This window comes from Lissotriton helveticus, chromosome 1_1, assembly GCF_964261635.1.
Source record: "Lissotriton helveticus chromosome 1_1, aLisHel1.1, whole genome shotgun sequence".
In the NCBI taxonomy this organism is placed as follows: Eukaryota; Metazoa; Chordata; class Amphibia; order Caudata; family Salamandridae; genus Lissotriton; species Lissotriton helveticus.
In genome coordinates this window covers 1,652,854,639-1,652,879,750 of record NC_136057.1, presented here as the reverse complement: position 1 = coordinate 1,652,879,750, position 25,112 = coordinate 1,652,854,639, and the positions used below count along the sequence as shown (strand labels likewise).

Here is a 25,112-nt window from a genome sequence, read left to right as displayed (position 1 = left end):
CCAACCCAGAGATTCAGATGTGGATCAAGGCCATCACAGCCCTGACTGACTGACTGAAGTATTTGTTAAGCGCACTTATGCCGTGGCGTCTTGGCGCTGCGAGGAGGGTAAGGCTACTACTGGGTGACTAGGCCGTGATGAAAAGCCAGGTCTTTAGTGCCTTTCTGAAACAGCTCCTATTTGTTTCTAGGCGAAGCCTGATGGGCATGGTGTTCCACAGCTTAGCTGCCTGATATGAGAAAGACTTGCCTCCCCAGCGTGCTTTCTTTATTCTTGCGATGGTGATCAGGCCCAGGCCGCCGGATCTTAGTGTTCGGCTAGGGGCATAGCGTGGAAAGAGAGCTTTCATGTCCTCGGCTCCTCCTCCAACTATGGTTTTGTGAACTAGACAGAGGGCCTTGAACTGTACTCTTTGCCGGACTGGGAGCCAATGGAGTTGGAGTATGGCCTTGGATGTTGAGTGGTGTTTTGGAAGGTCCAGCAGTACTCTTGCCGCGGCATTTTGCAGTGCCTTTCACCCATTCCCAGGTACATAGCGTTACTGTAGTCAATGCGGGAAAGAACTAGAGCACCGACCACCATTTTCCTTAACGTGGGTGGGATCAGGGGCAGTATTTTTCTTAGAGTTTTGATATTAAGAAGCAAGCTGATGTCACTTGATTGACTTGTGAGGTGAGAGTAAGATCTTTATCTATCCAGAAACCCAAGTTTCTGACTTTTTGTGCAGGCACGGGGCAAGTGCCTGCCTCTGGAGGCCACCAGAGTTGGCTCCAGATGAAGGTTTTATGTCCGAACTCAATCACCTCTGTTTTTTCGGTGTTTAATTTTAGGAAGTTCTTGTTCATCCAGCTCTTTATGCTTACGAGGCAGTTTCTGAACTGTTCCGCAGTGATTTCTATCGTTTGCGTGAGTGATACCATCAATTGTGTGTCAGCGTAAGACACCAATTGCAGGCCATGAGCTTTTATTATTGAGGCTAGTGGGGTCACATAGAGGTTAAAAAGGGTAGGGGAGAGCGCCAAACCCTGTGGGACCCCCACACGGGAGAGAATTCTTCTGACTGCAGGCCATCCCAGTAGATTTGTTGGATTCTAGTATCCAGGAAGGATTTGAGTAGGGTCAGGGCTGTGTCTCTGACTCCTACAGATTCTAGCCTATCTATTAGCACCCTATGGTTGACGGTATCAAACGCTGCTGTAAGATCCAGAAGTATTAGAACAGTTCTACCTCCTTTATCCATGGTTCTACGAGCTTCCTCTGTGGCTATTAGAGCTGTCTCGGTGGAGTGACACGACCTGAAGCCGTGTTGGGTGTTATCGAGGATATTGTTGAGGTTGACAAACTCCATTAGTTTCTGGTTTAAGGCTTTTTCTAATATTTTGGTTGGTAAAGGGAGACAAGATATAGGACGATAATTTTTTGTCTCCAGTGGATCAAGGGAATCCTTCTTCAGGACAGGTCTGATGCTGGCCTTTTTCCACCTTTGACGGAAGACACCGGATTTAATTATCTAGTTGAGGAGCGGGGTTAGGGTCTTGCTAATTATTTCAGGGGCCAGATGAAATATGTAGGGGGGACAGGGATCTAGGGGTGACCCCGATTTGGCTTGTGTTAACAGCTCAGAGATCTGGTCTGCCTCAAGATATGAGAATTGGGATATACGGTTTTGGGGGGCTTCAGTTTGTTCCCTGTTGTCGTTTCTCCCTAAGTCGGATAAGCCCTAAACTGCCCACCGACCATTGTGGACTCTGCCAAATCCCTAAGCATAATCCTCGACTGTAACCTGAACATGTGAGACCACATTAACTCGATGGCTAAAGCAGCTAGATTCCACCTGAGCTACCTATGGAAGCTGAAACCTTTCATCAATGCTCCTGACTTAAAAATTATTAACAAGCCACAGGGGCTGTCCAACAACCCTGAACCAGGGACAATTGATTATAACAGGAGGTTCAGGTGAAGAAGTCAGAGAAACAACCAAACTTCAAGCGTATGAACAAAATTACAAAGTAAGAGAATTAAAAAAGGAAAAGAAAGAGAAGAAGCCTATAAATACACAGGAACAAATTCAGAAACAGTTATAATTTATTATACATCTATTTTTAAATAAAGTTCAAGAAAGAACAATAGCGCTCAAGAAAAGGTGTTGGCAAAATAAAAACAGACAATTCACATGCCAAACAAGTGGCTCACAAACAAACATTACATGTGCGAAAAAAGAACAATGAAGACAAAATAATGTGTCCTTCACAAATTATGGCCACAAAAAGCGTATAGACGGTTTTTCAACCGCTGGGTTACTGTGCGGTCATCATCAGGACAGAAGATTACTTGAGCGTTAAATTGCTGTGCAAGAAAAAAAGGTTGAAAAGTACTTGAGTAATTACATTTGGAAGGTAGGCTTCTTCAAAGAAAAAGACTAGAGAAAGGGAAGTACCCAGTGAGAAGTCAGAAAAGTATTTGGAAAGAAAGAACTAGCACCACACCTATCGTGATTCCATTAACCAAGGAAGTGACAATTAAAATTCACCTTTATATAAAAATGGGCCAATCATAAATAGGATGGCTTGTTTGAAGGGGAATTCGAACTCTGCATTAAGAAAACAAATTTACATTAAGTGATAGACCACCAAATAATAAATGAAGGGAAGGAATTATTCTTGTGGACCAGTAACTTATTCGGCATGGTCATTTATACGAGCATTTCAATACTTCGGTTCAGAGGGTGTTATCTAAATTGCGACCACGAGTGTGCCCAATAAATGGATTCGGTGGGTGGCGAGTCAATTGCGCCCACGGATATGCCCAGTAAATCGGCTGCAAAATAAGGGGGAGAGTAAGTTAACCAAACACTCACCCGACAAACTCGACAGAAGGCTTACACAAAGGAACCCCAAAGGGCTGAGATCATAAATCAATAAACCATACCCGAGTCGGTACTTAAAAAACGTAAAAATGGCAGTTCAAGCACTAGTCATCTCTAGACTGGAATATGGATGTTCCACCCTTACTGGTCTACCCAAGATCTCCCTAGCACCTTTAAAAGCTTGCCTCAACGTGGCCACCAGACTACTCACCGGCTCCAGGAAATACAACCACTTCTCTCTACATATGCGCTCAACTGGCTCCCTCTAGAGGCCAGAATCTGAAAGAAACATGTTAGTGTTAGATTCCTTAACTTAATATTCCCCAGGCGTCAGACTGGATCCGGAATGTTTTCGTCAGCAGTATGCCAGCGCGTCGGTAGGCGTCGTCTGCGGCTCCGTCGTCGGCGTCGTGATCGCCGGGATGACGGCGCTGGAGTACTTTGACGCCGCCCTCGCGCGCTGACGTCCGTCTTTTTTTTTTTTTTTTTTTGCTCCAGCAAGCGCAGATCCAGGAAAAGCGTATCCTTAGTAATTTTTTGGCTACATTTTTGGACATTTTTGTCTATCTTTTTCGAGTCGACTCGACTCCTGGTGCTGGGATGGATGCCAGGGTTCAAGCCGTGTGACGCCTATCACCGACTGATGTCGGTAACCGACCCCCACCGCCGGTGTCTCTACTATTTGGGGGCCGACCACAATGACAAGTCTTGTCCTGACTGCCGGGCCTTGATGTCGAAGGCTAGACGGGAGCGTTACCGTAAGCTCCTCGAGCTCCGGCAGTCTGCTCGCGGAGCCGCAGTCATCGCCGATCGTCTGGATCCAAGTCCTTGCACTCGGGTAAGACGAGGCATGGCAAAAAGAAGTCGAAGAAACACCATAGTTATTCGACCTCCCCTCGCCGGTCGCGCGACTCGACCGAGGGTTCAGGTGGCGCCGCCCTTGCGGCTTTGGCCGAGCTCGAGCAGTTGCATCCAGCTCCACACCCTCCGGTCCCTGGGCTCAATGCGACTCCGGAGCAGATTCGAGGCTTCCTCGTGGCAATGAGGACTCTCTTTCCGCCGTTGAGACCCGGCGGGGCGCCTTCGGGCCCCAAGTATCCAACTGGGGGGGTCCTAGCCCTGTGTTGGCGGCGGCTTCGTCCTCGGCGCCATCAGCGACTTCGTCCCGGCGCCGCAGGACCCTGTGGGATCCAGGCCTGGATCCCGGTCGACAGCGGTTGACCTCACGACTCCTCTGCTGGCGCCAACCCCCTCTGAGCTGCCACCGGCGCCGTCCTCTGGCGACGGTGGGCACGGTTTCATCCTTGGCCCGGGCTTCGCATCGGACTGGCGCCGACTGGTGAGTTGTTCTCCTATGCCCACCTCTGTCATTTCTGCCTGTTAATCAGGACACGGATGAAGGGGAGGACTGGGCGGGGTCTGAGGACCCTCTGGCACAGCTTTGCCAGTAAAGTCAGGACTGGGCAGATGAGCTAGGGGAGGCCAGAGGTCTAGACACTTCACCTGACACTGGTTTCCCCTCTCCTCTTTCCGTGGCTATGGAGGAGGGAGCTACTTATCCTGTGGTGCTGCGCAAGGCGGCCAAGGCCACCACCCAAGGTGGCTACCGCCTTTCACATCATTACCTTGCCCACCTTTTTCCGCCTCCGCATCCTTCGAAAGAGGATGAGAGGCTCCACCGTCTGGACCCAAAATGTGCGCTTTCCTTTTACCTAAACTGCACACAACAGCTACGGGTGGACAACCAACTTTTTGTTGGCTACGTGGACGCTAAGAAGGACCAGGCGGTTCACAAACTGATCATCTCTCGGTGGGTCGTTTTGTGCATCAAGATCTGTTATTCCTTGGCTAAAAAGGATTCTCCTGAGGGGCTGCGCTCCCATTCCACTCGAGCCACGGCGGCTACTACTGCCTTGGGACCGGGAGTCCCTTTGCAGGACATTTGTCAGGCAGCTACGTGGGCCTCGCTGCGCACGTTCGCCAAGCATTACTGTCTGGACAGCCAAATACGGAGAGACTGCTTCTTTGGCCGTTCAGTGCTCCAGGACTTTCTGGTGTGATTTTGGTTCGAAGACCCACCACCGGGGTTGGTATTGCTGGGGTATCTGTTCTAAGGTAAGGAATCTAACACAAACGTGTTTCTTTCAGATGCACAAGATACTTACCTTCGGTAACAATATATCTGTAAGAAACATTAGTTAGTGTTAGATTCCTTACCGTCCCACCAATCCTCCCCGTTCTGCGAACCGATATCTAGGGTTAAGGACATCCCTTTCAGGGCCCTAGTTTCATGGCACCAGTGTTGGTTTCTTGCATGGCTCTGCGTTCCTGGCGCGGAAAGCTATGTACAGAACTGATGTCAGAGCGCAAGGGCGACGTGTAAGTACTCCAGTGACGTCATCCCGGCGATCCCGACGACGGAAGCGGAGCCGCAGACGACGCCTACCGACACGCAGGGGTACTGCTGACAAAAACTTTCCGGATCCAGTCTGACGCCTGGGGATATTCTAAGGTAAGGAATCTGACATTAACTAATGTTTCTTACAGATATATCGTTACCGAAGGTAAGTAACTTGTCATTCAGTTGAAACTGGCATGCATTACACACAAGGCTCTATACTCAAACTCCCCTGCTTATCTGGCACAGAAACTAGTGGTATCTGGAGGAAGCAGGAACTCACGGTCCGCCAAAAACCTTACTCCAACCCGCCTTTTTTCTGAAAAAAAGAACCTAGAATAGGGCGTTCACTGGGGCAGCACCAAGAATTTGGAACTCTTTCCCACCCGCCATCAGAAGAATCCCTTCTCTAGCACGTTTCAAGAAGGCCAACCCTTCCTCATGGGAAAATTCCTAGTCTAATGCCTGCCCTCAACCACCGCACAGTCCCTGATGAATCTAAGACTATCGCTTCTTCCCCAGATCACCAACTCTCCCCGCAGAGAATATGTGGGGCCTTTGTTTTTAATGACTTTAACTATGATTGCAATCATACATTTGTATACCCCTTTTTCCCTATGTTCTCAACACCCCTGCCCCTCGCCAACCTTTTGTATAGTTTTGTATATTTCTGCACTTTAGACTTGGTTTGTGCACCTCTGTATATCATGTAAAGCACTCTGATACCCTCACGGGTCAAGTTCACACTCCATAAAACACTAAAATAAATAAATAAGCTTCTGTACAAGGACAATGGATGAGTTCCACTCACTTACAGAGGGTTTGATTATATTCATCTCTAACATCTTTGGTACTTCCTCTCTAATGTTTTGACGGTGAGCCTCAGGGATACGGTAAGGTCCAAGTCGTAACCTTTCCCCAGGGGGAGTTTTTATGGTAAGCTCAAAGAGTGTGGTTCTACCTGGAGAAGTGGAGAAGATATCCCGAAGGAGATTGAGAATTTCTGATAGATTACATCTCAATTCTGAAGGAAGATCTGGGTCTATACACTGGTGGAATAAGGGAATCTGTGTTTCCGCTACACTCACAAGCGCCGGCAAGGGGCCCTCCCATTTCTTCAACAGATTGACATGATAGACCTGGGAGGTATGCCTGGCTGGGTCTGTCTCGACACGGTAGGTCACAGGAGTTACCTTCTGAACTATAGTATAAGGACCCTGCCACTGCCCTAGCAACTGATGATCTGATAAAGCCAACATTAGCAGCACCGAGTCGCCTACATCGAAGGATCTTGCTTTTGCCCCTTTATCGTATTGCCCCTTTTGTCCATCTGTGCTTCCTCCAAGTTATTCCTAACTATAGCCCTTATTTGTCCCAGGTGGGTCGGTAGATTAGAGACCTACTCTACCAGAGGTTTTGAGTCATTTGGTTCTGATTACCATTTCTCTTGGGTGGCATAATCGATCATAACAAGAAGATAATGACATCCACTATGGGACGGTAACAAAGGACCGATTATTTCCATGCTTATTCGACTGAATGGCTCACCTATGATGGGAAGCGGTTGAAGGGGTGTTCGGGGAGGATGATACCTGTTATTTCTTTGGCATATCGGGCATTCCCTACAGTACTTTTTCACGTGCTGATATATGCCAGCCCAATAAAACCGTTCCACAATCTGTTTTTCGGTTTTCTCTGTACCAAAGTGCTCCCCCAGTAGGTCAGTAGGTGGCTGTGAGCCAGATATAACACTTTCTCTCTGAATGGGCCTGGTATCAATAGCTGGTTTTTTAGGTCTCGCCTTTTCCATTCCGAAGGAATGGGAAATGGCGAGAATTCAAGTGCTCGAAATACTCGTGAAACCACCGCTTTTTTCGTGCGGTTTTCATCGAGTTCACGTGGCCACAGGCACGCGCTTTAGGGCCATAAACTTTCCCCCTCCCCAGCCAGCTTTGCCAGCAGCATTTGCCTCATCAATGGCTTCCGCTGCCCCGCCCTCACTTATTCACGGCCGCAGGCCGTGACTTCAAAGGGTGCATCTTGCTTAACAGGCCGGGCTGCACGCATGTCTCGCGCTTTAGAGGACCAACAATATAAAACCGAGCAGTGCACACCAACGTAAAAAGTAAAAAAGTGGCTTTATCTGAAGAATTTAGAGTCACTGATAAGTATTAAACACTCATGTACACAAAATAGATGAATAATCAATTGCCTACTATAGACAAACCTCGCAGGAAAAAAAACTCGCTACTGACACGGAGCCGAGGAGTCCTATTTAGAGAGCTGCCTCCTGAATACAAGTAACATCGCAGGAAAAACAAGCACTGGCGTTGCCAATAGGTCTCGCATTAGGAAAGTTTATGTCATTTACAATACCAATAGGTTAAACTTTCCTAATGCGAGACCTATTGGCAACGCCAGTGCTTGTTGTGTGGGGTTCCCTTTTCTATATAATAACCCATTTCTTTTGAAGTAGGGACCTACATGGTGGGTGTCTTTGTCCTCTAGGGCCTTATTCCATGCTTCTTGGAGTACATGGTCTTCTCGTTGGGCAGCACGGAAACTTCTATCGGTTTCCCAAGGATTCTCATCTTGTAGGACGGGTAAAACCAACAGGTTTTTCCCTTTTTCGGCCCTCCTGTGTGTTCTGCTTTTTTTGGGTTTTGACGGTGGCCAGTCCTTGTCCGCTTCTTGGGAAAAAGGCGCAGTGGACCACCATTCTTCTTCCTTGTCGGTGGTACCTTGTAACAACTGAGACAAGTTAGGGTAATCGTTTCCAAGAATGGCATGTTCGGGTAAACTGGGTATGTGTGCCACACTCCGAGTAGTTCCCGAGTCATGGAGGTGTATCTTTACTTGTGCCGTGGGGTATGGTTTGGTATCACCATGATCGCCAAGTATGGCGACAGTCCCATCGACTGGACCGATTCTGGATCCGTGGTCTTTAGGCCTAACCACGCTGTGTAGGCAGCTGGTATCAGCCAACGCTGTAACTGGGTGTCCATTTACTTCCACTCCACAACGGTAGGGTGGTAGTTTTTTCTCCTGGGGAGAATAGTAGTAGTTGCGGGCCACTCCTATTTCCATGGGTTCTTCCTTCTGGGGACAAAACCGAGCAATATGTCCCATCCCTCCACACTGGAAGCCTTGGGGTCCCATAGAAGGGGGGCGAATGATCGGAGTTCTGGGTATGATGGTTACGGGTTCAGGTTTTTTCACCAGAAGTGGACGGGATGGATGTGTATCCCCGTACCCCCAGACTTCCCAGTCTGTTCCTCCCACCCTTTTTGGATCTCCTGGGCTCTGCTGTATGCACTGGCTATTTCCACAGCAGTTTTGAGGGTTAGATGAGCCTGTTGTCGCACCCATCTCTGAGTGGGTGGATGAAGGGAGGATAAATATTGTTCCAGATATATTTTAGCCATGATCCCATCTTTATCAGTCGTAGCTGGTTTTAACAAGCGATCGGCCATGTCTTTGACCCTGAAGTAGAAGGCTAGAGGTGTCTCTTGTGGTCCCTCTTTTATTTGTCGTAACTTCAGTCGGTAGGTCTCATCATCTACACCCAACCGTCCATGATTTACCGCTTTATATCGGCTTAGGAAACCACCTCGTGAACCGTGGTGGCCTGATACGCTGCCTGCAAGTCACCGGACAGGAGATGTCCCAGGTACTGACCCCATTTATCGGATGGCCATGAAGCTGCGGTAGCCATCCTTTCAAAGTTGTTGACAAAATAGTCAGGATCTTCACCACTCACGTATGGTTGTAAGACCACAGAGGGAAGAGTGATGGGTCCTCTCTGATGACCAAGGGCCTCGGTAATCTTATCCATAGCCGCTCCATGTGTCTGGCTCTGTCCTGTGAGCACTTGTTGGAGTTTACCCCAAAACTCTTCAACCACTGTCAGTAAGCCTTCCATTACTTTTCCCAGGTGTTCCTGGTTTTCTGCCATTTTAGCAAAGGCAGCCTCCATGTCTCCTTTGGATCCCACTTCTGACACCACTTGTGGGAGGGCAGGTCGGATAAACAGACGAGGAGGCTGAATATACTTTCCAAAAGTGCGTTTTTTTTATTTAAGTGACAGGAGTATCAGATGTTATAACCGGTGTTTCTTCTCGCTCTTCTCTTGATTCCGTCCTCGCGGAGCTTGTTTGGGGAGTAGAGATGGTTGGTCCCGGCTTTCTGTCTCGTTGGTGTCACCCCGGAGTCTCATAGGGAGGAGAAATGAGGAGCCGTCAATTAATATGATGGGGAAGTCCATTATATCTTAGCCATCACCACACCAAGAAGTGCTTGTTTGTTTCGGTAGTCGACAACTCTTGCCAACCCCTTTCAGGGAGTGTCTGGGTACGTGGTAGGTGAAGGGAAGGGCGAACGTAGATAGAACTTAATCAGGATTAATGCTACCATGGTATAAAGAGGATTCCAGTAGGACGACCAGAGTCAGGATGTGTGAAAACACGCAAAAGGCATAAAGAAGATGTGTCCCATGCCAGCGATTTTAGGGTGTGTGAGTCCGTACTTATTCTGCCCGTTACTATGTTTACCTCCCTCTAACCTTCCCTCCCTGTCCCTGTGATGCAGTCACTCACCGGCTCCGCCGCAACTCTCCAGCCTCCTCCGGTGGTCACCACCACTCCTCGCTTCACCACTCATCCGGGTCTTTAGCTGCTCTAGTGGCATTGTCGTTCCTCGATTTTGTCCTAGTCTTCTCTCCTGCAGTCGCCGTCTTCTCGTTCCTTCGTTTGTCTTTTCCCGCTTGGTTTCACTCCGTAGTTGGTCCAAGACTCCTCATATTCATGCCGCTCTCTTTTCATTGGATCCTGGCAATGACTTTTTGGTTCAACACCTCCCTCTTCCGTTCTCGGATTGTAGTCCCGCTGCGAAGAGACCAAAGTGGTGGGCGTGTTTCGTGGTTTTGCGTTGATTTTTGTCTTCCGGACCCCATCTCTTGATGATCGGGTGTCGAGGAAACCCCTGGGTCTACTGATATGGTCCCTATACGCAGGTAAGTACGGGACTCCCGAGTTCACCTTCTCACAAACCCACAAAGAAAGGAAATCGCCAAAAGGGTTGAAACTCCTGGTGAGATTTTCTGCTAGACAACTCCATCTACCGAAATTTGCTTTTCAAACCCCTCTGTACCACATTAGGAATGTATCTTTTCTGGAGTGGGGGCTTTAGCACTTCAATTGGGTTTAGAAGCCGAAAAGGACCTCCCTTTTTTTTTTCTTATGGCCATCCCCTGAACAACCCCAGCCGGGGCTCGGAAATCTCATTACACCCGGATTTCACCGCAAGGGTGCAGGAGGCGCGTGAACACTTTGCTCCCTACAAGAAGCAACTCAGAGAACAGGGGCTGGACTATGCAATGCTTTAGCCAGCTAAACTGAGAGTTAACAGGCAGGGCCACTCCCACTTGTTTACGGAACCACGGGCCCTGCAACAAGCCCTGAAGAACTGGGCGAAGGAGTGTCGCGGGAACGCCACGGAGCAGCACGCTGCGATTGAGGTGGACAGTAATCAGGAGCAGGAGTAGGGGAGTAGAGGCCCTACTGAAGCTGGCCAGGTAAGGTGATGAGGTGCTGGGGGGGATCCCCTCCTGGGACTGCTATTCCTCGGACTTGATCCATGGACAGTGACATATTTGCCGAACAGCTCCACTGAGGTAGGGGACAGTACGCAGTGGTGGGGCGCAAGTTCTTGATCATAATGTACTTAATAGTGTTAATGACCATTATGGTCTCTAGGATACAATGTGGGGGCACCTTCGGGATGTCCTCTCCCCCTGGTTGCTAGGGACATGTTGATTTCTGCAATGTCTTTTGATAACTGAAAATGTTACGAGGCCGCTTTTGGTTCCCTGCCTGCTGGTTAGTGTCGTTATGGAGCCCCGGCGGGAGCTATGCGAGGCTGCTGAGAGGTTGTTTGTTTAAACATTGGTGGATGGTGACATGGCAACCTCGGCCCCTGCTCACGATGCTCCCAATTGACTTTTGAGTCACCGAACTTGAGGGGAGGGAATGAGGGAGAGTGGGTTGGACTAGGGGTCGGCGAGGCCAGGTTGGGGGAGGTCTGCTGTGGGTGGGGGTGGGTCAGTTTGAGGACTATTTTTTGATAGCTGATGGGTTGAGGAGTCCTGAGGGACGTTTTTTGGTGTCCCGCTGTGCGGGAATGGGGCTGGAGCTGATGATAATTAATGTATATGGCCAGAATTATGATTCCCCAGAGTTCTTTCACAAAGTGACAGCTGTAGCACGCAAATACCCTGATGCGCGACTTCTGTGGGGGGGAGACCTGAATCTAGTATTAGACCCAGCGCTGGATAGGTCGGCAGGCCCACTACGCAGGCTCTCAACTGCGGCGCAGGCGCTACAGCAGACTATCACCACACTTGATTTGGAGGATGTATGGAGGTATAGGCACCGCGAACAGGGGGGATACACACACTACTCGGCTTATCATAACATCCACACCAGAATAGATTATTGGTAGGCCTCCTCCTCCATGATGGGCCAAATCAGTTCCTGTATGGTGTTGCCTAGGACGTTGTCTGATCACTCCCCCTGTTGCTGGAATCCCCTAAGAAATCGATCCCGCCATTCACTTGGCGCTTCCCACCTTACTCGCTGCTAGACCCAGTGTTCAGGGGAGAGCTGGCGGAGGAGATAGATGTCTTCTTTGAGGCGAATATAGGTTCTGTGGATAGTTTCCATACTGTGTGGGAGGCCTTTAAGGTTTACATTCGCGGAGTAGCGATGTCGAAGCACTCTAGTGTGCTTAAATCCATGCGACAGCGGCTAGCGGTGTTGGAAAAACAACTGGCGGCCCTTGAACGGAGACAGCGGACCACGCCCTGTGACGAGGTGACTGAGGAAATCAAAACGCTGATCTCCGAATATCACGAGGAGGCTGATAGAGAGGTGCAGCACATGGGGAAATATGTCACCGCGCGCACGTACGGAAAGGGGGAATGACCGAGTTCATTATTGGCCAGGCTACTCAAGGGGAATAGGGGGAAGTCCCTAATCTCGGAATTACGAACCTCGGACGGACGTAGGGTGACTGAGGAGTTGGACATTGCGGAGGAATTTAGGAGGTACTACTCTGATCTTTATTCCGCTAAAGGAGGGGACCTCGCTGATGAGGCGGCTGATTATCTGGACCACATTGACCTACCACAACTGACCAATACTCATAGGGAATTCTTAATGCTACCCATTGATCGGGATGAAATTACGGAGGCACTGGCGAGCATGCGCTCCGGCAGCGCGCCGGGAGCCGATGGGCTTACTGTAGCATTCTATAAAGCCTTCCAAGATAAGTTACTCCCCCATTTAGCCAAGCTTTTTGATGACATTTGTGTGGACGGTACCATGCCGCCCTCGATGAGAGAAGCCCTCATAGTCACCATACTTAAGCCAGGGAAGGATCCTGGTGAGTGCAGCGCATACAGACCTATCTCGTTGTTGAACGCAGATGCCAAGATTTACGCTAAAGTGTTGGCGACTCGTCTTGGCCCATAAGCTGGTTGCGCCGGAACAGGCTGGTTTCATCCTCAGCAGACACCTGACGTATAATATCCGAACGGTCTTGGGCACCATACAGCATGTACGGCAGGACGCGAAGGCAATCGCGGTCTTCCTGGACATGGAGAAAGCCTTTGACTCTCTCGAGTGGCCCTTCATGACCTTGGTGCTGCGGCGGTTTGGCTTAGGCGAGCCGTTTCTCCAAATGTTAGGCGCTCTGTATCATAGGCCGACGGCGCCACTTCGTTTGGGAGATCTGGTCACTGACCCTATTCAAATTTGTAGAGGAACGAGGCAGGGACGCCCCCTCTCTCCACTGCTATATGCCTTGGTGGCTGAACCACTGGCCTGTGCCTTACGGGAATACCATGGGCGTGAGGGAATCAGTTTCCCGACTTACAAGATCGTTGTCTCGACATACGCCGATGACACTTTGTTATATATCCGCGACCCTGAACACAACCTGTCCTCCATGCTTAGAGAGGTGGTCCACTTCGGAGCTCTCTCTGGTCTAAGAGTCAATTGGTCGAAGTCCGTCGCCTTCCTGCTCACCCCGGTAACGAGACCATTTGACATGGAATTCCTTCTGCAGTGGTCCAGCGACTCGGTTAGGTATCTGGGAGTCCGGATCCATACGGATCCAGAGACACTACTACGCGAAAACTACGGGGTTGCCTGTAGTAAGTTGGAGGATGATGTTGACGCATGGTGCAAGCTTCCCCTCTCACTCATGGGGCGCATTGCTATCATGAAAATGGTGGTTCTCCCCCGTTTCCTCTTCTTATTTAGCGCAATCCCGATGGTGCTGTCAAAGTCTTTCTTTCAGACCTTGACACAACTTATAATTAAACTCGCCTGGGCGGGTAAACAGCCCAGAGTACGGTGGTCTCTCTTGACACTTCCATATAACTTGGTTGGCCTAGCGGCCCCGGATCTTGAGCTATACTATAGAGTGGCGCAGGCAGCGCACCTACACACTTGGATACATGGGGATGAGCATATTCCCCACGTGCGGATGGGGTGGCTCTTTGCGGACCCACTGCCCCTACCGGCCACGATATGCCGGCCAACGGACCGTAGGACTGGCCTATTGGACTCTATCACAGCCACGAATGATGCTTGGCACTCCCTCGCGCAGGGGGGAGCCATTATATACTCGCCTTCTATGCCCATCGAATGGGCCCTCTGGCTTTCGCCGCTTACAGAGCGTGGCGTAATTGAAGCGCTTCACGGCTTAGCCATCTTCACCATGGGCGACTTGTTCTGGGAAGGCAAGGTTAAGGGGTGGGACCAAGTGGTGACGGACATAGCCCATAGCTCATTGTTACAGAAGTTCCAATACCACAGGGTCCGCAGCGCCTTTCTGGAATTGGGACCGGATTTAGCGGAGCCGCCGGAGATGCCGGAACTTACGTATGTAATTAAAGCAGAGACACCCCGCAAGCTAGTAACTGCGCTATATAAAACTGCAATGACACTTTGGGAGCACCAGTATATGAGGGCTAGATCCGCCTGGCAACAGGACTTGCAGACCGTTGTTGACGACAACATGTGGAGATACTGCTTCATGAGCACGAAGAGGATATCGCTCAATGGTAGACATAGGTTGATTCATTTTACATTTCTTCAGAGTTTATTACACCCCAGAGCGACTGCATAGATATGGTCTCCGGCACTCGGCGGAATGCGAACGTTGTCACGTGCAGGTCGCGGATTTTTTGCACCTGGCGTGGACTTGCCCGGGGATCAGTAAATATTGGAACGAAGTTTATGTGAAATTAAATGAGATCCTAGGTACAGATCTGACCCCAAACCCGGCGTTGGCGCTAATGGGATACTCCAAGCCTCTGCCGGTGGCTGTTAGGCGCCTTGCGGACATGGGAATGCTAATGGCCAGACGCGTGCTTGCGCTGTGCTGGATGAGAGGGCCACTGCCCACGATGAAAAGATGGGCGCATGACATGATGTATTGCTGCACCCAATCGGAGCATTACAGTGAGCTATTGCCACCAACCAGTCGTCCGAAGAACTTCTGGGGCCTTTACAAGTCGCGCCTTCAGATTGGGGAGGCAGATGCAGTAGAGGATGAGGGGACACTTGAGGTTGAAGGAGCGCTCGGGGAAGTGCTGACTGCTGAGGAGTAGTAGTTCCGGACCCGTCAAAACAGTTCTGGACGACGGTCCGGGGGGGGGCGGGAATCGATGTGGCTAGTAGATGGTACAGGGCTATTCTTGTTTAGCTCCCTGAGCAATTCCCTGTTGTTGGGGGGCGGGAAGCTGGATCGGGACCCCCCGTGTTTATGCTGCTAGGCGCAGGAGGGAGAGCTATGACCATTACGGTGATCTTGGGCTGTAGATTAGTGCTGATTTAGATGTAGGAAGTGGCGTACATTCCTGAATTGACTGGGGACAGATGTGCATGAACGGGGGGGGGAGGTGTTACTTTTGAGTTTCTTAGTTGTGTTCAGACCTAATTAGGAACATAGATGACGGATATGGTGGAGCATGGTATGGGAGACTACACACACTACTGGACACAGTAGGGCTCTCATAGGGCAGTGAGTATGTTCCGCACTCTTGTATCATTTTGCCGCCGGAACTTCGGATTGTCGGCTAAAAGGCTGTGTTGTGCGAGATATGACTTGTTATTTCCCCTTACTAATCAGAGCGGCCGGCCTCCGGGTTGTAGGCCATGTGCTGTGTAAGACATGTGCAGTAACTAATAAAGGTCTTTGAAACCTCAAAAAAAAAAAGGGTGGATCGGTGAAGTGAAGATCCTGAAAGCTGAGGGGACAGAGTCTGAGTCACTAGCCAGTGACCAGGAAGGAACCAGGCAATGTCGCGTGCTTGCAGGTGAAGGTGAACTTGTCTCTTCAGCCACGAGGTCCAGGAGCCATCGACGATGACCAGGAGCTGGAGACGAGCTGTCCCACGATGGATCTAGTTGAGTGCGGAGTCGGTATCCGGATTGGACCCAACAAGCCTTGGCAACCGCAACCCACGCAAGATGACGAGATTGGCTCTGTTGCAGACCAGCAAGGTCTGTGGCGCTTCTCCTTTGAGGGGAAGCTGGAGCAACCAGGAAAGCAGTTTAGTTCAAAAGAAAAGTCTTCAGGGGGCTCACTAGCCAATAGGCAAGGAACCGGGAAGAAGCGTTGAGCTGAACTGCAGGAGCAGGCCCCACGCGGCACTCGAGAAGTGTGGAGGGCTGAGCTTCGGTGCAAATGGCGCTCGGGTCTGGGGCTTCTCGTACCCCAATGCACAACTGCGAGGGTACCTGGGTAGTCGAGCAGTTAGCAAAATGCAGGATGTCCAGGGTGTCCGGTCCCACGTCTCTCGTGTCCGCCACGGGTTTTAGCTTTGCTGTGGATGTGGGTCGGAGTTGGAGAAGTCTGAGAGTCCAGTTCCTGTGTCGCTGAGTCTTCGGGTTCCGGCGGGAGCGTCAACAAAGCAGACCGGCAAGTTACTGGTGGTGCCTGTTTGCACAGGTTGGTCACTCCTTGACCACAAGGGAGGTGTCTTCCGTCTTCTAGTCAGGATAGAATGTCGAAGGTCCAAGAGTTCTGTATCAAAGTTTCTTTCCAGGATAATCTAAAGTCCTGTTGACACAGCTCCTATACTTATACTAAGCTAAGGGGCTGGATTACCTGCCTAGGTCCCTCCTATGGGTGGACCTGAGAAGGGGGTGGTTACACCCCTTTCCCTTTGTCCAGTTTTGCACCAGAGCTGGGGCTGGAGTGCCCCAGCAACTGGTTTGAACCGGGCTATGCATGGGGCATCATGTGTGCCCCAGGCAATGTATAGATGCATTCACTGAATGCAGCCCTCCCTGCCCCAATACACATAACCCCTGTCTGGGGAGGTGCTGGCACCTCCATGGACAGGAAACCTATTGTCAGGCTGCCCTTGCCGGAGTTTCCCCCCAACACCAGGTGGTCAGACTCATGTCTGTGGCAGCAGCATCCATTTTGTGATGCTGAGGCTCCCGTTTAACTTTAACTGGGTAAAGCAGTAACATACATGTATTTTCCCTCTAGAAGGGGGGTAGTATTCCAAAGTGTTTGACACCTTACACGACATGTTTCGATAAAGCAAAACCAAAGTTAGCATTGACCGCGAGGATTATAATGCACTTAAGAGTATATGGTAGGGCTATATCATAGAACAGCTGTAAGGAGATGGTTCCGAAAGCTGCAGAGGGGCTCAGCTCATGCTAGGGCACCCTCTCACATAAAACCAAGCACTCTGCCTCCAGGATTGTCGAGGCCTCCCATAGGAGTGACTTATAGGTGTATATGTGTCTATATGTAAAGGTAGATATAGGTATACTATATCTAAGTAAGGGGTGATTACACCACCTTACCCAAGCTGAGTGATCAGCCTGTGGTGTCAGTTTGGAGGGCCAGCCAGGGGTGGCATAATACATGCTGCAGCCCCTGGTAGGCCTTGGATGTACCTATGCCCTGGGTACCTATGGTACACTATACAGGGGCTCACAGAGGTGACCCAATACCCAATCTGGTATGTACCTAAAGTACATGTTATCAATTTAGAGAGAGAACAGCTGGGCTGTGGGTCTGATTAGCAGGCCCACAGCCACACTAAAGTCGAAAAGCCAGAGAATCACAGCAAAAAGTGGGGGTGGCCATAGGAAGCAGACCCTACTCTCCTACAGAGGGGGTGGCTATCCGAGAGCTGTGTGATGTCTTGGGGAGGGGGTGTGAGCAGAGGGTGGGAATGGTTGGAATCATTGGGTTTGTTTGCAATTGCCCTTTAAAATTCAATGAAATATATATATTTTTTAAAACAACGAAATAGGGAAGGCCTCTGAATCGCACCAGACTGGGTTCTGAATATTAAAAAGGTCATGTTCCTTTTGTGTTTAACACACCCTGACAGTGAAAATAAGAAATTAATGCAGTTAGTCTGGTAGACCCATTGATATGGAGTTTCACTAGCCACCGCTTTAAGTGCTATCTTCCATTTGGGACTACCAAAGATATTACTCCAAGCTATCAAATGAATTGTCAAATTAAACCAGAGTCCTTGCAGAGATCGGATTTAAGCTAACTTGTATTAAAAAGGTGACTTTAGAAAGCCACCACTTTATAGCCCAAACCTGCGGTAGACTTTCCGGTCGATCTGCAGCAATTGTTACCCTATAGAATATGCTGCCCACTGCTAAGAAGAGTGAAGTGCTCCCAGGAACAGTGAACAAAGAGAATTGCTGAAGGGAGGAGGTGTGACCTCCTCCAGCAGGATGGCTGCCGGGCGGTGGTCGCAGATGGACCGACTTCAAAGACTACCCAGTCAGTGAAGCAAATGGCTTTCACACCTATGCCTGCCTGCTCCTTTGTGAATGCAGACAGGCTGGCATCTCTTCCAGAGGGAGAAAACCTGTTGTAGAACTGCTTTTCCTGGAGAATGGCTCATTATGCTGGGTACACCCCGGGGTGTGCCCAGGGCTCCTCACAGGGAAAGAAGGCTTGTGCCATCTTGGATTTGGGTAGAGGAGAGTACCCCATGGCTGTTTGGTAGCCAGACCCCCAGGAAGTGGTGTAAATTGAGAAGGGTTGAGTTCTAGGAACTATTGCTCCTTTTGCTATTGAGTTTTTCCCCCTGATAAACAACATGGTGGCGTAAAAGTGGCACCCCAGGCACCGTCTTCAGATCACCACTGGACTGGGGGGAAGTTTCCCTCCTGCTCCTTAGACCCAGCAAAGAGATGCTGCACCAAAGACTGGACTGCACCTGCTGCGCCCAACGGACTCGCAAAGAGATCTATACCTTCTGTGCTCAGTTGTGGAAAGGAACTCCACTTGTGCCAGGACGAAAAAACTGACTCCAAGGAGTAGTAGCCAAGTTTCCTGTTAAGTTTCAGGGCCACCAAAAGTTAAGGAACGTTGCACTCCTCGAGAGCCCTGCTGCCAAGGAATGCCTGACTGGTGGTAGACGCCGAAATGCCGGATTGGAGATTAGAGTCCTGACCTTCCCGAGATATCCCCAAGTCCATGTGACCTAGGTTGAAGTGGATCCTGGTCCCCAGAAAGAAAAGATGTGCTTACTTCTAAGCAACCATTGCAAAATCTGTAAGCGGGAGACCAGTTAACCAGTGGCGTATGGACCTGCACTGAACTTCTCTACTGCATCGTGGGAGATTGAGACCTGAGGCCGGACACGACCCTTGATGTTCTGGATACCATGGAGGCCCCAGGAACACTCACCGCATCTCTTCAGCATCCTCGACATCTTCTGCTTCCTGCATCTGTAGCATCAAGACTATTTCTTGGCTGGACTGTGATGCAGTATAAACGTTCAGAAAATACCCTGACACAGCTGGACCTGGCAGTTAACTGTCTCCCTGGACCTCAATGATCTCTGTGACTGGCCCCAACCCATTTTGACCTGTTCAAGTGAAGAGAAGCTGCCTCTCTAGACAGTTGGCTAATAACTGCTTACCGCTTACAGCAATTTATTGCATTTCCCAAGAGTAAAACTAAAGTGATTTTACTTAACTTTAAAACTTAATATCTGCGAATTCCAGGAGTTTAGGTTGACTTGTGATGCGCTGTTTGAAGGCACTAACAGACATGAATCTAAAGCCTAAGTACTACTTAAATTCAACATCATTTTCTGTTGGGCTAAATGTTGCACCCAGTAAAGTTGCTGGTTCAGTTATTGCTTCTGCTCTTCAAACACCTCACCTGCATTTCTCAGTTGTTCTGGTTTGGCCCTCGGTTTGTCAGGCATCTGATGCCAGGCACTGTCAATTTGTGTCTGGTATGGAACTTAACAGAAGGTTATTTATTCTTCGATTTTCCTCTCTTTCAAGAGTTGGGAAAAACTGTGTTTCCTGTTTTTTAGACCGATAATTCAGGGTACTGGCATGAGCCATCTTCTTGCTCTATCAAATGTTAGAGATGGCCCTGTCCTCATGGTCTTGCTGGCAGTTAAACTATGTGAACTATGGAAGCCAGCTGAGCAGAGTTCCAAGAGAAATTAAGCTCCTTCTAGATTGCTTTTTTCTGTGGTGATAGCGTGGCACAGCTATGGCTTCCTACTTTGAGCCAACAATCCAAGTCTCCTGAGCTGACTCAATATGTTTGGTCACTTAAATAAATATACAGAGGGGAGAGAAGGCCATTTTTTAATGCTAGACAAAAACAAAACGTCAAGACTGTAACACTATGTGCTTTACTTATTCATTTTCCCACTCACTTTACCTGCCTGCACTTACTCTACACCCTTTAGAGCCAGTGCAAACGTATCGGAGTCTCTCTGTTATGCCCTACAACTGTCAATTTCTCCCTTTGGCGCCAAAGCGTGATTTTGGGCAGGTCCCCAGTGCCAGTGTTCTTTCCCAAAACCAAGGTAACTGTGCAATTGTTACACAATTGGCACTGTCTTTAGTACCCCGTCAAGTCACTAACGAATGGCACCCCTGGTACATAGGGCATAGGTCCTAAAGAGAGTCCGTAAGAGCCACAGCGTGTGTTGTGCCACCCTAAGGGACCCGCCACCAAACTTCTGCAGACTACGTTTGCAGGTTGCCTGAAATGATGAAGACAAAAGTGAAAATGTGACCCGACACACACCCTTTCTACCATGTCCCAAGACACTGTATGAAATATATGTAAGTCACCCCTACAGCAGGCCTTGCAGCCCTAGGGCAGGGTGCATTATATTACATGTGTGGTCATATCTGCATGAGCAGATATGCCCCTGTGCTGTCTAGTTCAATTGCTAGGTAGTACAGTGAACAGGAAATCTAACTTCAGTACATGTACTGGGCACTAGTCTTTACGAGTTCCACAACTATATGATGGCTTCACTGAAACCTATGGTGTTTGGTATCAAACACCTCATCTCAATAAATCTGAAATGATGCCGGTACTGAATTTATTATGACATGCTCCCACAGGGCACTTCAGAGGTGCCCCCTGAAAATTTACCAACGTTTAGTGTGCGGTCTGACTGGTATTGACCAGCCTGCCACCACAGGTGCGTTTCTGAACCCCTGGAATTGAAATTGCATGCTTTTTGAGGTCCGAAACAATGTCTGCTCTGGCCGAAGGTGTTGTCATCTTCTCCAAGCAGGATGGCTAGTAATCAGCATATCAAGGCAGGAGGCTTCAAATGCGCTGTCACCTTTAATGTGTGACCCCGGCTTCCCCCAGATAGGGGAAATGCCACCCCCTGCCCAGGGCCCATTTGGCACCAGGAGACGTGGGAAACTTAGCCCGTCAGGAGGTGTGCTCACTATCAGGCTAGTTACACCCCTATGGTGGGCTACCTGAAAGGAACACAAAAAGCAGAATTCCACCATCTTGGTTTTTAGTAAAATTATATACACTAGGTCAGGGTTTTGCCCACTCCCCACAGGAAGTGGACATATAAGGGGTGTAGGCACCCCAAAGCTAAGTAGCCCATTGGCTACTACCTTACACTCCACTTAATGCCCCTAAAGTGAGAATTTAGGTGACACGCCTGAGACCAGGAACCCAGATTCGACAGACACAAGAAGAGGACAAAGAAGAGCAAAGAATAGGGAACCAAGGACCAGATGCTGACTTTCTGCCGCCAAACCTTGCCTAGCTGCACCTGTCCCGACAACCGTGACAAACCGACTCGTCGAGATGCTATGCATCTGCCAAGAACCCCGGTGGACTGCCAACCCTTTTCAAATTTCCAGCAATCTCCCGTGGAGTAGAGGAGCTAATCCCCTGGAGCTTGCAGGCACCAAACAGCAAAGTCCGGACCCCCGTTCGGCCGTCCGTAGCCCCAGTTCCACCAGCACAGCAGCCACCCAGAAAGAGGTCTCTGTGCTCCATAAGGTCAGATTTATCTCCCCACCTAGTAAGAAGATGCCGGGACCACCCAGAGACGACAGCACCAATACTCGGGGTACCGGGCCCCTTGCAGCAACTAAAGCCTGTTAGTGTCTAATCCAGACTCCAAGACCGAGCAGCCGTCGAGGGACTTCAGCACCACAGAGACTCACTTTGAGAGTGGCCCTGCTGTCCTGTTTGCCCCTCTTCTGCAACACACAGACCAAGACATGAGTCAGTGACCACAGCATCCGTACGCCTCAAAGCACCTATACACCAGTGCTCTAGAGCCTGTGTCCAAGGGAGGAGACTGTGCCAATGGGGTCCTCAAACCAACAAGAGCTAAGCCCATGCTTTGGAGTGCCGAGACCGGACTTCCAGTCGCTGCCTGCAGCCTCTTTCTTCAGGCTCCCTCCAACCGCAAGAGACTCCTGCACTGGAATCGAGCCCCAAAAGACACACTGCACCCGAGCCCCCTAGCCGAAGGAGAAATGGACCAAGGGTGTACCTGTGTGCCAGAGGATCTCAAGGATCAAGCCCTCCTGTGGGTTCACCCGCACTGGATCCCCAGTCCCTACTTACTTCCACTTTGCAATCAGACTATTCTCGGATTGAAGTGAATGGGACACCCGAGGCAGTGACAAACCTCTGCACCTAGATACCCCAGAGGTCCCCGAGGTGACCTGTTGGTGTGGTCTTTGACCTTGCCCCACACTCACCTTAAGTCCAGAAGATCAGTCCCGCAAGTCGCTGACAAGTGCCCAAATGCAATACATGTTTTTCCTCCTTCGAATGACATTGCCCGTCCAGAAAATACACCATGTCTGTTTCTGAAAACTGTAAAAATGTATAACTCGAAAAGTACTTACCCGAATCCAATGATCTTGGTATCTAAATTTATATAAAAGCACTTGTTACTTTTATAAATTGGCCTTTGATTTATTGTGTGTCTGCCTTTGTGTGTGTGTAATAAATGCTTAGCACTACCCTCTGATATTCCTAACTGCTCGCCCACACTACCACAAAAGAGAGCACCAGGGTGTCATTTGTTCCTCTGTGATTACTTTGAGATTTGCTTGTACTCTCTGCACAATGCATCTCATTTTGGTGCACTATATAGAGGGCCAGCTTCCTACAATTGCCTTCATGTTTTCTCCATTATACCAGCCTTTGACTAAGCAGAGAGTTTGGTTCTTTTGGGAACCATTTCAAAACATAACTTGACTCTGTCAACTTGTTTGGTACTTTGCAAGGGCTGCAAGAGTAGTTGGGACAAATATTGCATGAAGTGCTTCTTATCCCAGGAACTTAATCTGCTTTTATTTAATAAACCTTTTCTGTGTGTCTACCTTGCTTGTCTTTGTCTCTAATTGATATTGGGTGATAAATGTGGCTTTCTGTTGTAGAAAGGGCATTTCATTTCTTGATTTCATTTCTGCATTTGTAATGTTCACAAAAAACACCATACTTGACTGACTGAAACTTAGAGCCTATCTGAAATTTATAACAAACATAAATAGTTTTGGGGAAAAAATTGAGCATAGTCTAGTTGTACCCCAGCATCATGTGCTCAGTCTATTTTCTCCCTCTACACAGTGAAGCTGAGACTGTCAAGCCACTCCGAGAATGGAAGCAGACGCCTGCAGAGCCCCAGGACTACAACAGGATCTTCATCTTGGGGTGAGACTGTGATGATGTGCTTTAGCCAAAATGCAAGAATTGAAACGGAAACAATTTTTTGCTTCCATTAATAACTTTTCCCCTAAACAGATTCCAATATAAAATGTTCACATTTTTGGTCTAATATTCCATTATTTAAAAAGGTGTGTATTTTAAAACATGTTATCTGTGCAGGTGTATTTATAGTTGGGTGTGGTAGGGTAGATAATGAAGGCAATGCATGGTCCTTTCTACAACTGATCGTATTCAGTCAAATGCTCTATGTGTACTATCTTAAAAGTAGCTTTGATTGTGAGCCACATCTGGTGAATTCTTAAACTTGCTGTTTGGAAGGATATCTAAATACATACTGGCCTGCATGATTGCTCCCACAAACAAATTCTCACTTTCTTGAGGTGTGCACCGGAGAAAGGAAAGCAATCCATTGAACTTGCTTCTGTTAATGTCCCTGGCCAGTTCCATGAATACAATACTTTAGGTTACTATCTCCCTTTCAGGTACAGTTTGCCACCAAACGTTTGCTTTCTGTTACAGTGTAAGCAGTCTGCAATGTAATCATTAGGTCCTTCTTTAATTTCCCATTTCCCTGTACCTCTGTTCCTACTATGTTGCTTCAGGCTGCCACTTTATCTTCACCCAGCCTGCTCCTATGTCTTCTGTGTTGTTCTGTTTGCACTCTTCTATTGTCCCCATGATTTCCACCTGTTGAGGTTCTCTATTTCTATGTGATCTAGAACCTCTTCTACACCATTCAACCTTTGTCCGCAGCCTGGTTTCTACAGAGCGTTGGATGATATCCAATTCTTATGTGTTTGGGTTGCAGTGGATAAAATGCTTTACATATTTCCTTTCTTGAACTCTCATTTGGTTTTTTTTGCGACACAGCTCTTCCACAAGTAGAAAAAATAATGGCTTCCTTACAGAGTTAACTGTTGCAGCCAACCAAAAAACGTCTTTTAGTTAGATGAAAACTTATACTGAACGTGAGGCCTTGAGCTGCCATTTTACTGCATATTATTTGGATTGTTCACTAGCACGTAAAGTTATTAATATCGCAGAAGTCACAGAGAGGCTTGGCAAACCATTTTTGTGATTCTGAACCATTTTATCTTTTAAATTAGGAATGGCTCTCCCAACCACCAGCCGGAGCCGGCAGCTCCAATTATAGATGTGAGTGCTAGCTTGAATACGATGCAGGTATGTACTAACGATATACATTTCAGTATTCACTGTGCATGAAAAATTTTAAAATGGCCTAAATATATTCTTCTTTCTTTTATCCATATCTTAACAATGGGCAGTCGCGTTTCATTTTTAACAACCTGTTCTTTGCACAGATGCTCTTTTTTTGTAAGGATAGTTTAGCCTGATTACATCCTCTCTATTTAATTTAATTTCCTTGGATATTTTTGCCTGGTTTAAGCTATTGTACATTGTGTGTTACTGCAGCATATATTTTGAGTCATGCGAATTTTTGATTTTGTACGCTTGTTGAAATGAGAGTGTTTTTTTACCTTTTTGTCTGTGTTTGTACTTTCTAAGGCCTGGTACTTTCAAAAGCATGTATTGTTTTTAAAATGTTCTGTAGCATCAGCATTTGTTTTTTGTAATGTTCTAGACTGAGGTGAATGAGCTACGCTAACTGTGGGAAAGAAAATGCAAAAACAACTAGCTCTTTTCTAGATCACTTGTGATGAACAGTGATATGTGATATCAATTAATCTTGTCTATGTTTTTGAGTTCCTTTAATGTGGTTTTTGAGCTTTAAGGTTCATCAGTCTAAGATTAATTACATCCATCTACAACATG

General features: G+C 48.5%; 1 protein-coding gene across 2 annotated transcripts in view; it reads left to right on the top strand.

Annotated features, from left to right (window-relative positions):
- TFCP2 (transcription factor CP2) overlaps positions 1-25,112 on the top strand; it is a 356,031-nt gene that overhangs the window by 163,058 nt on the left and 167,861 nt on the right. For both annotated transcript variants that reach the window (XM_078688852.1, XM_078688853.1), the window contains exons 9-10: positions 23,220-23,303; positions 24,425-24,500. In XM_078688852.1, the coding sequence (XP_078544978.1) occupies positions 23,220-23,303; positions 24,425-24,500 (160 nt within the window). The remainder of the gene's footprint in view (positions 1-23,219; positions 23,304-24,424; positions 24,501-25,112) is intronic.